This window comes from Podarcis erhardii (assembly GCF_964252035.2).
Source record: "Podarcis erhardii genome assembly, chromosome: 12".
NCBI classification, from domain to species: Eukaryota; Metazoa; Chordata; class Lepidosauria; order Squamata; family Lacertidae; genus Podarcis; species Podarcis erhardii.
The window spans coordinates 3690314-3705764 of record NC_138513.1 but is presented as its reverse complement, the minus strand read 5'-3'; the positions used below and the strand labels follow the sequence as shown (position 1 = coordinate 3705764).

General features: G+C 43.3%; 1 protein-coding gene across 2 annotated transcripts in view; it reads left to right on the top strand.

The window, feature by feature from the left end:
• Window positions 1-1081: 1081 nt before the first annotated feature.
• The window catches only part of LOC309326011 (D-serine dehydratase-like), a 32132-nt gene continuing 17762 nt past the window's right edge, over window positions 1082-15451 (top strand). Inside the window, exons 1-4 of one of the 2 annotated variants that reach the window (XM_081834515.1) lie at window positions 1082-1156; window positions 3548-3696; window positions 4983-5263; window positions 6465-6642. In XM_081834515.1, the coding sequence (XP_081690641.1) occupies window positions 3548-3696; window positions 4983-5263; window positions 6465-6642 (608 nt within the window). In that variant the 5' untranslated portion in view covers window positions 1082-1156. The remainder of the gene's footprint in view (window positions 1157-3547; window positions 3697-4982; window positions 5264-6464; window positions 6643-15451) is intronic. The other variant, XM_081834516.1, reaches the window with a different exon arrangement.

Sequence of the window (15451 nt, the reverse complement as noted above, 5' to 3'; positions counted from 1 at the left end):
ATTGAGAAGCAAAGCAGCTCGTAAGCCTGATCTTTATTGATCTGTTGCAACAGGGTGCTCCCCTCACATGCAGGAAAGGAGGAGGACCCAGAACCCAGGTGTGCCCGCCCTTATATAGACATTTTAAATTGTCCACCCTGGAGTTCAAGACCACCCCCAGAAACATCATACCTACATCACAGAAAAGGCGGTCTACAGCAGAAATCTGAGTGCTTTGTTTACCTCCTGTCTGCCAGGTTACCTGTTTAATGGTCACTTGACTGGATTGCCTGGGGAGCCTGGCCAGTCTTTTGTAATGATAAATACTTAGTTCCTGCCCCCCCCCCTATTCAAACACAGACATACCCTTAAGACAGGATTTGTGAAGAAAAAGACAAAGGGAGTCTTTTCCATTTTCCTTTGACCTTGCAGAGAAAACATTTGGTCAGTTTGGGACAGTTTGGGAATCAAAAATGGTTTCAGGTCGGTCTTCCTGTGCTGATCTATGTACGTGCTTGGTTGGTACACTTATGAACATTTAACATATAACTAAGACCTCAAAATTCCTATCACATAACAAAAAAAAAAGTAAAAAAAAAAAAGAACACCATCATCAAAAATTTAAATAATGCATCTTAATTGACTTCCCTCCACTCCCCCTCCTGGTTCCATTATTATATACTTATTCATGCATGTCTGTAAAATCTTATTTTCTTAACCGTCCAATTTTGAAACCTTATTCGTGTTGTTGTTACAAGTGACCTTTAGAAGATCAACTAATGTAAAATCCTATACACAAAGCTTGCAAAGTATGCATTAAACATTTCCTCATTTAAAAAAAGCAAAAACAAAGTCCTTTTTCTTTCTTGGGTTTTGCAAAATGTCTTTTGACCAGTGCACAGACATGCAAGCGTTAGAGCTGCTTTCTTGCACGAACTTATGTCGGTTTTTGTGTTCTGGTTTTGGAGTGGCAAGCGGTTAATTCAATAGGAAGCAGAGGTGGTTTTGCACCCCCTTTGGCTAAGCCAATGGGGCTCCCAACACAGCCAACACCCCCCCAATGTCCCGCCCCCATGTCATATGACCTCAGCCCTGATCAGCCACCAGCTGTGCTGCAAAGTGGACTTTACCCAACTTAAGAGCAGCTGGATTTGAGCGAAAGCAACTCTGCTAAGAGGTACACTTATTCTTTCCAAATTAAGATTTTATTCCATTTCCTTTAGTGTCTCAAGACAGGCTGGCAGGTTAAAAGAAAACCTTCCATTTCTTGTTGCAGAGGGATAAATTTCGCTTCCTTTTCATTGAGCCTCAAATGCAAAATTGTCTGTTTCCCTGAAGTAGCCAAGAATACTATTGTGCTGCCTGACTGTTCTCTTGGCCTCTGTGCTTTCAAGATCCGTTCCTGCCCTTTGTTTTTGTTTTTAAAATATTTTTATTAACAATTTCAGCAAAACAAAAATTTCAAAATATACCATATTCATTATTTCCCCACTCCCCCCCATCAAACCCTCCCCCCCCAGACTTCCTTCAGCTCCTCTCTCTGATTTCGTAGCACATATTATTCTCTGCATGTTATAAACTTGTACATATCCTTACATGATCTATCTATCATGTTATCAACCAATAAATTTGCGTATATTTATTCGAACCCTGCTAAGGAGTCCAGTTCATTTTGTTGTCTTTTTAGATAATTTGTAAAAAGCTCCCATTCTTCCTTAAAGTCACAATTGTCCTCGTCTCGCAATTTAGCCAGTTCTGCATAAGTCATCAATTTTTCTTGCCACTGTTCTTTCGTACCTTCCTCTCCTTTGCACTGGGGTTCAGAGAACAAGATCGTCAGGAGAGTTTTCCGATAAGACTTTTGCTTCTTCTCAAAGATCAGAGACACGAGAAGATACGGATGCATCCCTTGTCTCCCAAGGAGGAGGAGACGAGTTGGTGGGCACCCAACATAATTTTAATTATAATTTTATTATTTATACCCCGCCCATCTGGCTGGGTTGCCCAGTGGCTATGCCGCAGGTTTGCATTGATTAGATCAGTGATGGCCAAACTTGGCCCTCCAGCTGTTTTGGGAGTACAATTCCCATCATCCATAGCTAATAGGACCAGTGGTCAGGGATAATGGGAATTGTAGTCCCAAAACACCTGGAGGGCCGAGTTTGCCAATGCCTGATCTAGTCCCACCCTCTGCAATGCAGGAATATTCAGCTGTCTCAAATGGGATCAAATCTGCAACCTTGTCGTTATCAGCGCCACACTCTAAGCCAGCCTTTCTCAACCTGTGGATCCCCAGATGTTGTTGAACTACAACTCCCATCACCCCTAGCTAGGAAGGCCAGAGCTCAGGGATGATGGGAGTTGTAGTCCAACAACATCTGGGGACCCACAGGTTGAGAACTGCTGCTCTAAGCTATGCAGGCTGATTCCGCTGAACTACAGCTCCCATCATCCCTGACCACTAGCCATGCCTGCTAGGGCTGATGGGAGTTGTAGTTCAGCATCACCTGGAGGGCTGACGGTTCCCTGCTTTGGGTTTAGACCTTGCATGTCAGGAAGGAGGCATTGGCCATCGGCAGGCAGGTCAGTCATTAAACCAGGATCAGGTGATAGCTGCAACCTTGCGGTTATTGGCACCATGCTCTGATAGCACCAGTTGAGCTTTCCATTTGGGTGCTGCGCTGTGGGTTAAACCACAGAGCCTAGGGCTTGCTGATCAGAAGGTTGGTGGTTCGAATCCCTGCGACGGGGTGAGCTCCCGTTCCTCAGTCCCTGCTCCTGCCAACCTAGCAGTTCGAAAGCACGTCAAAGTGCAAGTAGATCAATAGGTACCACTCCGGCGGGAAGGTAAACAGCGTTTACGTGCGCTGCTCTGGTTCGCCAGAAGCGGCTTAGTCCTGCTGGCCACATGACCTGGAAGCTGTATGCCGGCTCCCTCGGCCAATAAAGCGAGATGAGCACCACAACCCCAGAGTCGGCCACGACTGGACCTAATGGTCAGGTGGTCAGGGGTCCCTTTACCATAATAATAATAATAATAATAATAATAATAATAATAATAATAATTTATTATTTATACCCCGCCCATCTGGCTGGGCCTCCCCAGCCACTCTGGGCGGCTTCCATAGAAACCAAAAATACAGTAAAATATCACACATTAAAAACTTCCCTGAACAGGGCTGCCTTAAGATGTCTTCTGAATGTCAGGTAGTTGTTTATTGCTTTGACATCTGCTGGAAGGGCGTTCCACAGGGCGGGTGCCACCACTGAGAAGGCCCTCTGCCTGGTTCCCTGTAGCTTTGCTTCTCGCAGGGAGGGAACCGCCAGAAGGCCCTCGGCGCTGGACCTCAGTGTCCGGGCAGAACGATGGGGGTGGAGACGCTCCTTCAGGTATACTGGGCTGAGGCCGTTTAGGGCTTTAAAGGTCAGCACCAACACTTTGAATTGTGCTCGGAAACGTACTGGGAGCCAATGTAGGTCTTTCAAGACCGGTGTTATATGGTCTTTACCTTTAAGCATCCTCGGTGCCATCCTTGTGGGTCTTCTGCCAAGTTTCTCCTCCTGACAGATGTGGACTGGGAGAGCCGTGGAAGAGCTGCTGAGCCCGGCGTTCACCGTGGACCTGGACACGGCAAAGAGGAACGCCGAGAAGATGAGGGACCGCTGCAAGGCTCTGGGCGTGGTCTTGAGGCCTCACATGAAAACCCACAAAACGCTGTGAGTGGCGCCATATTGGATTGTAATAATAAATTACAGGAGGGGCGGAGAGAGAGATCACATTACCATCTCGCTTGCAATTTGGCAGGTCAAGTACAGTGGTACCTTGGTTCTCTTTTTTATATATATATAGATAATTTTTATTAATTTCAACATACCAATTATTATACATTCCACAGAACTTCACATCTTATACAATCTTTTTGGACTCTGATGATCCACCATTTTTATCATTTCTTCTGCATTTCTTAAATTCCTATTGCCTTTAATTATCTTAACTCACAACCCACCTCTTTAACCGTTTTTGCAATAATTCAAATAATTTACCTCACAAAAAGTTCTTGCAAACCTACAAACGTAATCTGGTCATCACAATTACTTTTCAAATAGTCTGTAAATTTACACCAGTCTTCTGTGAATCTCTGGTCCCGCAGGTTTCAAATTCTTCCGGTTAGTTTATCCAATTCTGCATAGTCCATCAATTTCATCCTCCATTCTTCTTTTCTCGGTAATTCTTCTTGCTTTCATTTTTGTGGTACCTTGGTTCTCAAACGCCTTGGTACTCAAACAACTTGGAACCCAAACACCGCAAACCTGGAAGTAAGTGATCCGGTTTGCGAACTTTTTTTGGAAGCCAAACATGCTCCGTTTTGAGTGCTCCACTTTCATAAAAGGAAAGCAATAAACAATGTACTGCAGTCACACAATCAATCCATCAGTAGCTGAACTGGGCTCCGCACAGTCACAAAAACAAAACGAAAAAGAGCCACAAAAACAAAAACGCAAAATAAAGAGGAAAAACAGACAGACCTCAGCGTAACACTCAAAATGGAAGTGTGGCACTCAAATCGGAAGCGTAAGACTCAAAACGGAGCATGTTCGGCTTCTGAAAAATGTTCACAAACCGGAACACTTACTTCCGGGTTTGCAGTACAGTGGTACCTCGGGTTAAGTACTTAATTCGTTCCGGAGGTCCGTTCTTAACCTGAAACTGTTCTTAACCTGAAGCACCACATTATCTAATGGGGCCTCCTGCTGCTGCCGCGCCGCCGGAGCACGATTCCTGTTCTCATCCTGAAGCAACGTCCTTAACCTGAGGTACTATTTCTGGGTTAGCGGAGTCTGTAACCTGAAGCGTATGTAACCTGAGGTACCACTGTATTTGGGCTCCAAGTTGTTTGAGTACCAAGGCGTTTGAGAACCAAGGAACCACTGTACTTTAAATTGTAAATATTATAGGGGGAAAATGAATATATATCATAATTGTAATTGCGTTCTTCCCTCAGGGAGGGTGGAAGTCTCATGACTGGAGGAACCCTGAGGAAGATTGTGGTGTCCACGTTGGCCGAGGGCCGATTCTTCGCTGATGGCGGCTTTGACGACATCCTCTATGCCTACCCTCTGCCTTTTGACAAGGTGGAAGAGTGTGCAGCCTTGGCTGAGAGGCTGGACGCCTTCCATGTCCTCGTGGACAGCCACGCGGCGCTGTCCCTCCTGAAGCAGAGGCCCTTGCGCCACGGGAAACGTTGGAAAGTGTGGCTGAAGATCGACTGCGAAAACCACCGAGGTACCATGGGCTCTTGCCGGGAACAGGCCAGCACCCGCACTGCCAGGGTGGCTGGCGCAGGGCATCTCATTTTGGGGGGCGGAACTTATAGGGATGCAGGTGGCGCTGTGGGTTAAACCACAGAGCCTAGGACTTGCCGATCAGAAGGTCGGCGGTTCAAATCCTCGCGACGGGGTGAGCTCCCGTTGCTCGGTCCCTGCTCCTGCCAACCTAGCAGTTCAAAAGCACACCAGTGCAAGTAGATAAATAGGTACCGCTCCAGTGGGAAGGTAAACGGCGTTTCCGTGTGCTGCTCTGGTTCGCCAGAAGCAGCTTAGTCATGCTGGCCACATGATTCCGTTTTGGCGACTGTGACCTTGGTTTAAAGGAGCTGTTTGTTGTTGTTGTTGTTTAGTCGTGTCCGACTCTTCGTGACCCCCTGGACCAGAGCACGCCAGGCACTTCTGTCTTCCACTGCCTCCCACAGTTGGGTCAAACTCATGCTGGTAGCTTCGGAAACACTGTCCAACCATCTCGTCCTCTGTCATCCCCTTCTCCTTGTGCCCTCCATCTTTCCCAACATCAGGGTCTTTTCCAGGGAGTCTTCTCTTCTCAGGAGGTGGCCAAAGTACTGGAGCCTCAGCTTCAGGATCTGTCCTTCCAGTGAGCACTCAGGGCTGATTTCCTTCAGAATGGAGAGGTTTGATCTTCTTGCAGTCCATGGGACTCTCAAGAGTCTCCTCCAGGACCAGGACGTGATGAGACCAGTGGCCATGATCTTCGTTTTTTTGCTGTTAAGCTTCAGACCATATTTTGCGCTCTCCTCTTTCACCCTCATTAAAAGGTTCTTTAATTCCTCCTCACTTTCTGCCTTCAATGTTGTGCCATCTGCATATCTGAGGTTGTTGATATTTCTTCCGGCAATCTTAATTCCAGCTCGGGATTCATCCAGCCCAGCCTTTTGCATGATGAATTCTGCATATAAGTTAAATAAGCAGGGAGACAAAATGCAGCCTTGTCGTACTCCTTTCCCAATTTTGAACCAATCAGTTGTTCCATATCCAGTTCTAACTGTAGCTTCTTGTCCCACATAGAGACAGATGAGGTGATCAGGCACTCCCATTTCTTTAAGAACTTGCTTTCCACCCTATCAAGTCCCAATGGGCACCAGCCAGAAAACTTATGTGCTGTACCTCTCCCTTTTTCTCCGCTTTAATTCCAGCCGGCCTGAGGCATTCGGACCCCGCTGCCCTCGAGCTCGCCAAGGCCATTGCGGAAGGGGCCACCGAACTGGCGGGGATATACGCGCACTGCGGCAATTCCTACAGCTGCCACGGAGCATCTGAAATTCAGGCCGTGGCTCGCACCACCACGGCGTTGACCCTGAAGTTCATGGAGCGGTGAGTGCTTTTAAGCCTTCATTCTCTTGCAGCATATATTTATTGATTTGCTTCTTTAAATATCCCACCTTTTCCCCTCCAAGGAGCTCAAGGCGGCGTACACTGTTTATTTAGTCCCCACAACAAGCCTGTGAGGTAGGTCAAACTGAGACACAGCGGCTGGCCTAATAATAATAATAATAATAATAATAATAATAATAATAATACAGTCTTACCTCGGGTTGAATGTGCTTTGGGTTGAGCGCGTTCGAGTTGCGCTCCGCGGCAACCTGGAAGTAACAGAGCGCGTTACTTCCGGGTCTCGCCGCTCGCGCATGTGCATATGCTCAAAATGACGTCATTCGCATGCACGGAAGCAGCAAAACGTGACCCACATGGGCACAGACACGCCGTCGCGGCTTTCGTTGTGTTCAGGATGCGAATGGGGCTCTGGAACGGATCCCGTTCGCATCCCGAGGTACCACTGTAATAATAATAATTTATTATTTATACCCCACCCATCTGGCTGGGTTTCCCCAGCCACTCTGGGCGGCTTCCAACAAAGTATTAAAATACAGTGGTCTGTTAAACATTAAAAGCTTCCCTAAAGAGGGCTGCCTTCAGGTGTCTTCTAAAAGTCAGATAGTTGTTTATTTCCTTGACATCTGAAGGAAGGGCGTTCCACAGGGAGGGTGCCACCACTGAGAAGGCCCTCTGCCTGGTTCCCTGTAAACTTGCTTCTCGCAGGGAGGGAACTGCCAGAAGGCCCTCGGAGCTGGACCTCAGTGTCCAGGCTGGATGATGGAGGTGGAGATGCTCCTTCAGGTCTACTGGACTGAGGCTGTTTAGGGCTTTAAAGGTTAGCACCAACACTTTGAATTGTGCTCAGAAACGTACTGGGAGCCAATGTAGGTCTTTCAAGACTGGTGTTATGTGGTCTTGGTGGCCGCTCCCAGTCACCAGTCTAGCTGCCGCATTCTGGATTAGTTGTAGTTTCCGGGTCACCTTCAAAGGTAGCCCCACATAGAGCGCATTGCAGTATCTCTCGCTTGGATTACCAAGGTCACCCAGTGAGCTTCAGCACTGAAGGAGGATTTGAACCCAAGTCTGATACACTTCCGCCACTCTGGCTTTGAGCCACTAGGAGCTGCCCTGGCTAAGTTGGGCCCAAACTCCGTCGTGCCCTAGTTTCGCAGAGCAAGGGGGCAGCTGGCCAGATCTGTAGCAGGCAAACAAGGGCGCCCAGGATCCGGTCCAATACAGACTAGCAGGCAGGACAAGGCAGCAGCAGCCTGTGATCCTATAGAATCATAGAACTGTAGAGTTAGCAATCCCAACCTTAGGATTCCCCATGTTAACGCTCTTTGATTGCATTCCTTGACACAAGTGCGACTACAAATAGCTCAGTTGGTAGAGCAAGAGGCTCTTAATCTCAGGGTCATGGGTTCAAACCCGTGTTGGGCAAGGAGATTCCTGCATTGCAGGGGGTTGGGCTACATGACCTTCAGGATCCCCGTAGAATTCTGTGTACAGTATTTTAATTTTTTTTAAAGGTACATTTTGTGTGCTTCCTCCCCTATGTGGCCACTAGGGGGCAGTGGGCTGTCAGCATCAAAAGTCCCTTATGGTCCATAGCAGAAACAACTAAGTCTGTTTTGGTTTTCATCATGTATTTTGTGTTTTTTTATATTGTATTTTATGCTGTCAACAGCGCTGAGATCTACAGGTATAGGATGGTATGCAAATTTAACAAATAATAATAATACAGCTTAACAAATATTGTTGTTTCCGTACAATATTCACATAGCATTTTGACTCCCCATTCTTAACTTCCATGATGTTTCTGTTCAAATCCTTTATCTTAAAAGTAATACTTATTAACATATATCCTACATTACGTTCCTTCATTGTTCTCGTTCCTTTGCCTATATTTCCCGTGCTGTCTGCGATTTCCTTTGGCTGTAATATTTTCCCAGATAATCTGAAAAGATTCTCCGTTCTTCCACGAACGTTTTTGTCTTTTGGGTCTCTTATTTTTGCCGCCTCCATACAAGTCCCGTAGTTTTAAATTCCACTCCTCTTTCGCCGGAACGTCTTCCAATGTTCTCTCTCTCTCTCTCCCTCTGTTTGCGAGGGTATGAGAAAGTTTCCTGTTTTATTGGGGCAAATTCCTCTCAGATGTTTCCGTGGAGGTTCAGATTAGTTGCAGGCAGGAAGTGGAACACAGTTTTAGGGGCAGGAGGAGAGATGGCAGAGAGTGGGGGGAGAGGAGAATAAAGCAAGGGGGGTTGCAGACGCGATACTTTCCAGGCCAGGCCTTTAAATCACCGGCATGCAAAGCAGACAGGAAAGAGGGGGATTCGCCGGAGAGACCTCCAAAACGCACCTCCTTTTCTAGCCTTGGAAAGTTCAGAGCCTTTGATGTGAGCTTTGATGTGATGGGAACTCAGAGCATCAGGTGGGACACCGTGCCCTCCAACATTTCTCTGGTGAAAACAGGGACGTCCCGTTCTAAAATGATAATTTTGGCTACTTAGACCCCACACATCTTACTGGGTTGCTCCAGCCGCTCCGGGCAGCTTCCAACATATATAAAAGACATAATTAAACGTTAAAAAAAACGCAAAACTTCCCCATACAGGATTGCCTTCAGATGGCTCAGGGGTCGGATAACTCCATACCCTCCAAAATTTCTCCATTACCCTCAACATTTCTCTGGTGAAAACAGGGACGTCCTGTTCTGTCATGATAATTTTTGCTATTTATACCCCACACATCTTAATGGGTTGCCCCAGCCACTCTGGGAAACATCCAACATATATAAAAAGCTATACCCAGTATCTATAAAAACATAATAAAATGTCAGGCATTAAAACCTACCTTATACAGGGCTGCCTTTAATAATAATAATAATAATAATAATAATAATAATAATAATAATAATAATAATAATAAAAAACATGCAAAACGTTTAAAAACCCAAAACTTCCCCATACAGGACTACCTTCAGACAGCTTAGGGGGTCGGATAACTCCTTTTTTTTTTTTTTTTTAAGTACTTAATTTGTGTTTTTTTTTTGTTTTTTTTAATAAATATTTATTAAGGTTTTTAAATATAAATGCACACATAATAAACAATCTTATTTCTGTCATAACAATTTCATCACTTCTTTGGACTCCCTCACGTCTCCCGCTCCCATTTGCATCGTTAAAAATTTTTCCACACAAATTATCAACTTGTTTTCAATCTCATGTCCATTCATTCAAATATAGTCTAGCACTTCTTCCAAAAAATTCTATATTTTCTTTAGTCTCACTTATCATCAAATTTAAATCTAATTTAGTGGTGAGCAGTTTTTTATAATCCAGCATCCTTCTTAAGATTCAACCAAATTACAATGTTTTTGTAAATACATTTTGAATTTCTCCCAGTCTTCCTCCATCTTCTCTTCTCCCAGATCACGGATTCTGCCGGTCATCTCGGCCAGTTGCATATAGTCCATCAGCTGCATCTGCCACTCAGGGGGTCGGATAACTCCTTAGCCTCCAACTTTTCTCCAGTGGAATGCCCTTCTCGACCTGATGCCTTCACTACACACCTTTAGGCGCCAATCAAAAACGTTCCTCTTCAAACTGAACAAATGGACTTCCCTTCTCATTTAAATATATCATTCAATAAAAAGCATTTTTTTAAAAAAAGAAAGAAAATAGGGGCATCCTACCATACCCCCCAACATTTCCCCAATGAAAACAGGGACGTCCCTTTTCATTTGTTTGGTTTGGTTTTTGCGTTGTTGTTTTTTATTTTTGTTATCTTTGGGAAACCAATGAAATGTTATTAAAAAGAACGTTCCTCTTCAACCAGGCTGAGTAACACCCTATATATATATACCCTTCTAAATGTGTTTCTGGGAGTGAGTGTCTTTTTTCATCCTCGTTTTTATTATGCGTTTTGCGTTTTATATCTCATATTTGTATGTTCTCAAATGCTCAGAGATTTGTGGATGAAGGGTTGTTTTACAAATTCAACAAACAAATAAATAAAACTGATGCAGTCGCACCTTGGTTTTTGAACAGCTTAGTTCCCGAACGTTTTGGCTCCTGAACGCCACAAACCCAGAAGTGAGTGTTCCGGTTTGTGAACTATTATTGGAAGCCGAACGTCCAACGGGGCTTCTGATTGGCTGCAGGAGCTTCCTGCAGCCAATTGGAAGCTGCACTTTGGCTTCCAAACGTTTTGGGAGTCAAACGGACTTCCGAAACGGATTCCGTTCGACTTCCAAGGTATGACGGTATTCAAAAGCACATCTGTCTCCGACTGTAGCCATCAATAGCCATCTCCCTGTGGTCATCTCTGCCTCTTGTGGCAGGGAGTCCCACTGGTTAATCCTTTTTCATATATATATAATTTTTATTAGTTTTTTAACATATCATGTTCCACAGTAATTAAACATACTTTTACATCTTATTCAATTTTTTTTTACTTCCATCCATCCTGTCTGAAAATTTTCCAATCTAATCTCTTCATATGCATTTCTTATTTTCCCTATTACATTTCAAACTCATAACCAATATCTCTTATCTTTTTCTACTTTGTAACACTTCGTATATTTCTCCTTACAAAACTGCTTGCGTAATTTGTCGATTACAGTTGCTCTTCAAATAGTTCATATATTTCTTCCAGTCTGCTGTCAATCTCTGGTCCCGCAGGTTTTGAATCCTTCCTGTCACTTGAAAGTACCAAACAGGCCTAGGATTAAATTAGGATTTATCTAAATAAATGGGATTTAGAATACTAAAAAAAGTGAAGAAATTTGATTATAACTGGAATATTGTTGTTAATAATGATATTGGAAAGCTGTTACATTTAGATACAAGAAAATTCAGTAGGGAGGGACTAGAGGAAGTCAAGGAACACGTTTATAAGGTTGGATTTTTAAATAATTAAGTTTGTTTGTATTGTTTATTTGTTGTTGTTTTTTATAGATGTATTTTCTTTTTGGTTTTTGTTATGATGTTTTTCGGTTGGGCAACGTTTGTTGCATTACGTGTTATAATTGTAGAAAACTTAATAAAAATTATTGGGAAGATTGAATCCTTCCTCTCATTTTGTCCAATTCTGCATAGTCCATTAATTTCGTCTGCCATGCTTCTTTCATCAGAATTTCTTCTTGCTTCCATTTCTGGGCTAACAATACCCTTGCCGCTGTTGTTCGCCATCAGAAGTTCTTGCTCACATTTAGTCAGAATCTTCTTCCTTGTAACTTGAAGCCATGGGTTCGAGTCCCACCCTCCAGGTTAATCCTTTTTTTTTTACCATAATATTTATTAATTTTCAATAGACATAACAAAAAAGAGAATATGCAATAACACAACAACACAACAACAACAATAAAAAAGTGAAAAATAAGGAAAAAAGTATAACAAACTTAACATGCCTAAACAGAAAAAAAGAAACTCAACCAATTAATTCAAATCCATTTTTATAAACATTTTAGTTGACTTCCTCTAATCTCCTCCCATCTGAATTTTCTCTTAATTTGAATGTAGCAGTTTCCAATATCATTATTTCATAAAACAATATTACAGTAATATTCCAATTTCTTTACCTTTCTTATAGTCAGTGGCGTAGCGTGGGTTGTCAGCACCCGGGGCAAGGCAAGTAATTTGCGCCCCCTAACCCGTGGATTTGCGCCCCCTAACCCTAACCCCCAGATGTTGCGCCCGGTGCGGCCGCCCCCCCTGCACCCCCCACGCTACGCCATTGCTTATAGTACATTTTCTTATTTATACATTTAAGTCTAATTCAGTCCTAAGCCTGATTGGTTCTTTCAAGTGGTTACATATCTTTAATATTAGAATATTTATTCAAATAGTCCTTGCACTGCCCAACGCTTGCCTTCCGTCCTGATGGCATCTTGGTGCCATCTCCCTCTACCCTCCACCTGATTATGGGTCAGAGGACTCCTGCACACAAACCAATTGCCCTTGATGTTAAGAAGGCCATAAATGCAGGTCTCCGGCTTGCTTTTATGATGCACCCGGCTAATATTATGCTGTGTCCCTCCTTCTCCTCCTCCCTTAGTTTCAGGTGAGGGCCTTTGAAGCTGCCTCTTCAGAGGCCGAGGGAAAGTTGTGGTTGATGTTTGCCAATGCAACTTGCAAACACACCCACACAAAGCCAGCTCCCAGTTCACACCCAGGAAGGAATGGCTGGGGAGGTTTAGCGCATGGCTGTGAATGTGGGGAGGGTGGAGTAATTTTTTGCATTGGGGGAAGCAAACCCTCCAACATTTCTCCGATGAAAATAGGGACATCTCCTTACACAATGATTATTTTACTATTTAAACCCCACCCCATCTTACTGGGTTGCCTTAGTCCCTCTCGGCAGCTTCTAACCTATATAAAAACCATAATAAAACATAAAACTTTTTTAAAAAAACTTCCCTATACAGGATTGCCTTCAGACGGTTCAGGGGTCAGATAACTCCGTACCCTCCCAAATTTCTCCATTGAAAATAGGGGAGGGGGGTTGATAGGAGATGAAATAAGAAAAGCAGATCAGAGATGATTCATGTACAGTGGTACCTCTGGTTACGTACTAAATTTGTTCCGGAGGTCCGTTCTTTTTTATTATTATTACTTTTTAAAATAATATTTATTAAGAGTTTAAAGATTACAAAAAGAAAGAAAAAGAATTAAACAAATCAACATAATAAAATACAAAAACAGAAATAAAAACACTACATAAAACATTGAATTAACAAAACAAAACAAAAACAATTAAAAACACTTCCAATATTTTAAATCTTAACTTTCATTCACTTCTTTCATTGACTTCCTCACGCCTCCCTTTTTGTATTCCACTTCAATTAACTGTTTCAGCAATTCCTTTCCATCTTCATCTATTTTCTGTCCTGTAATTAATCTTAACATATTCTAACCTTGTTTTTTCCCTTTAATACATTAACAATCTATCTGTACCTAGTTCCTTATAACATTTCTGCCAAAGCCATATAACTTCATTCCACCATTTTTCTATAGCTTATTAATTTTACAATATTTCTGTAAATAATCTTTAAATTTTTTCCAATCTTCTTCCACCGACTCTTATCCCTGGTCTCGGATTCTGCCAGTCATTTCCGCCAATTCCATATAGTCCATCAACTTCATTCTATATAGTCCATCAACTTCCGGAGGTCCGTTCTTAACCTGAAACTGTTCTTAACCTGAAGCACCACTTTAGCTAATGGGGCCTCCCACTGCCGCCGCGCGATTTCTGTTCTCATCCTTAAGCAAAGTTCTTAACCCGAGGTACTATTTCTGGGTTAGCGGAGTCTGTAACCTGAAGCTTATGTAACCTGAAGCGTATGTAACCCGAGGTACCACTGTACACTACAACTGCTGCCAGAATCTTAGTGGCCCAAAAATGGAAAACTCAGGAAATTCCAACGTTAAAGGAGTGGCAGACAAAAATGGAATTAGCAAAACTGACCCACAGAATCTGTAACCAAGAGGAAACAAAGTTCAGAAATGAGTGGAATAAATTTGTGGAGTATATATGTAATAATTGCAGAAGTTTAAAGACTGTAGCAGGATTAAAATAAACCTTATGATATGAACAGGTTGATGTTAAGAATCTGCGAAAAATGAAAGATTACCGGTAATATGAAAACCTCTGAAGGAAGGGAGGGAAGTCTGTGCTCGACAGAGTGTTGAGAAAATAAGTTTACATAGGATTGTAGAAGATTAGTGTATTTATTTTGTTTTGTTTGTGTTAAAGAAAACTCAATAAAAAGCATTTTTAAAAAAGAAAGAAAATAGGGGGTGGCGCTGTGAGTTAAACCACAGAGCCTAGGGCTTGCCGATCAGAAGGTCGGCAGTTCGAATCCCCACGACGGGGTGAGCTCCCGTTGCTCGGTCCCTGCTCCTGCCAACCTAGCAGTTCGAAATCACGACAAAGTGCAAGTAGATAAATAGGTACCGCTCTGGTGGGAAGGTAAACGGCGTTTCCGTGTGCTGTTCTGGTTCGCCAGAAGCGGCTTAGTCATGCTGGCCACATGACCCGGAAGCTGTACACCGGCTCCCTCGGCCAATAAAGCGAGATGAGCGCCGCAACCCCAGAGTCGGTCACGACTGGACTTAATGGTCAGGGGTCCCTTTAAGGAACCTTTAAGGAAAAGCGGGACATTCAGGGGTCAGAAACTGGGACGGCTTCTCTAAATCAGGGACGTCCCTAGGAAATAGGAAGACTTGGACAATTTTAGGAAGACTGCCAATATTAGGAAGAATTGCCAGAGGTTCCCAGAGCCAATGCTTGAACTATGTGATTAATTGGCAAGGCAAGGCAAAGACCTAAACGCTCGCTTGCTGGTTCCAGACTCCAGGCATCCTCTTTCTCATTTCCCATAAGGGAACGGGGGAAAGAGCAGCTTTTACCACTTTATAGCATTAGAGTCATAAATGAAATAAATAATAATGCTAACCACATCTTCAGGAATGGAAACTCCCAAGAAAGTGGGTGCAATAAACCACGACGTTTGGAATCGGTGCAGAAACCCATGAATTTGAATTTGTCAAACCCTCTTTCAAAGCTAGCTGGTGGCCGTGCCTGCCTCTTGTGGCAAGGAGTTCCATAGTCCCACACTGTGCCGAGTGAAAAATTGCTTTCTTTTTACCAGGAGGAATGGATGAAATTCAAAGACTATTTCGTTAAATATGTTAAGATAACTTAATTGGAAAAATTTGCAAATACCAGATAGGCTTACGATTTAAATATGTAATGTTAGAGAATAACACGTTTAAAGTTAAAATGAAAAGAAAGAAAGATG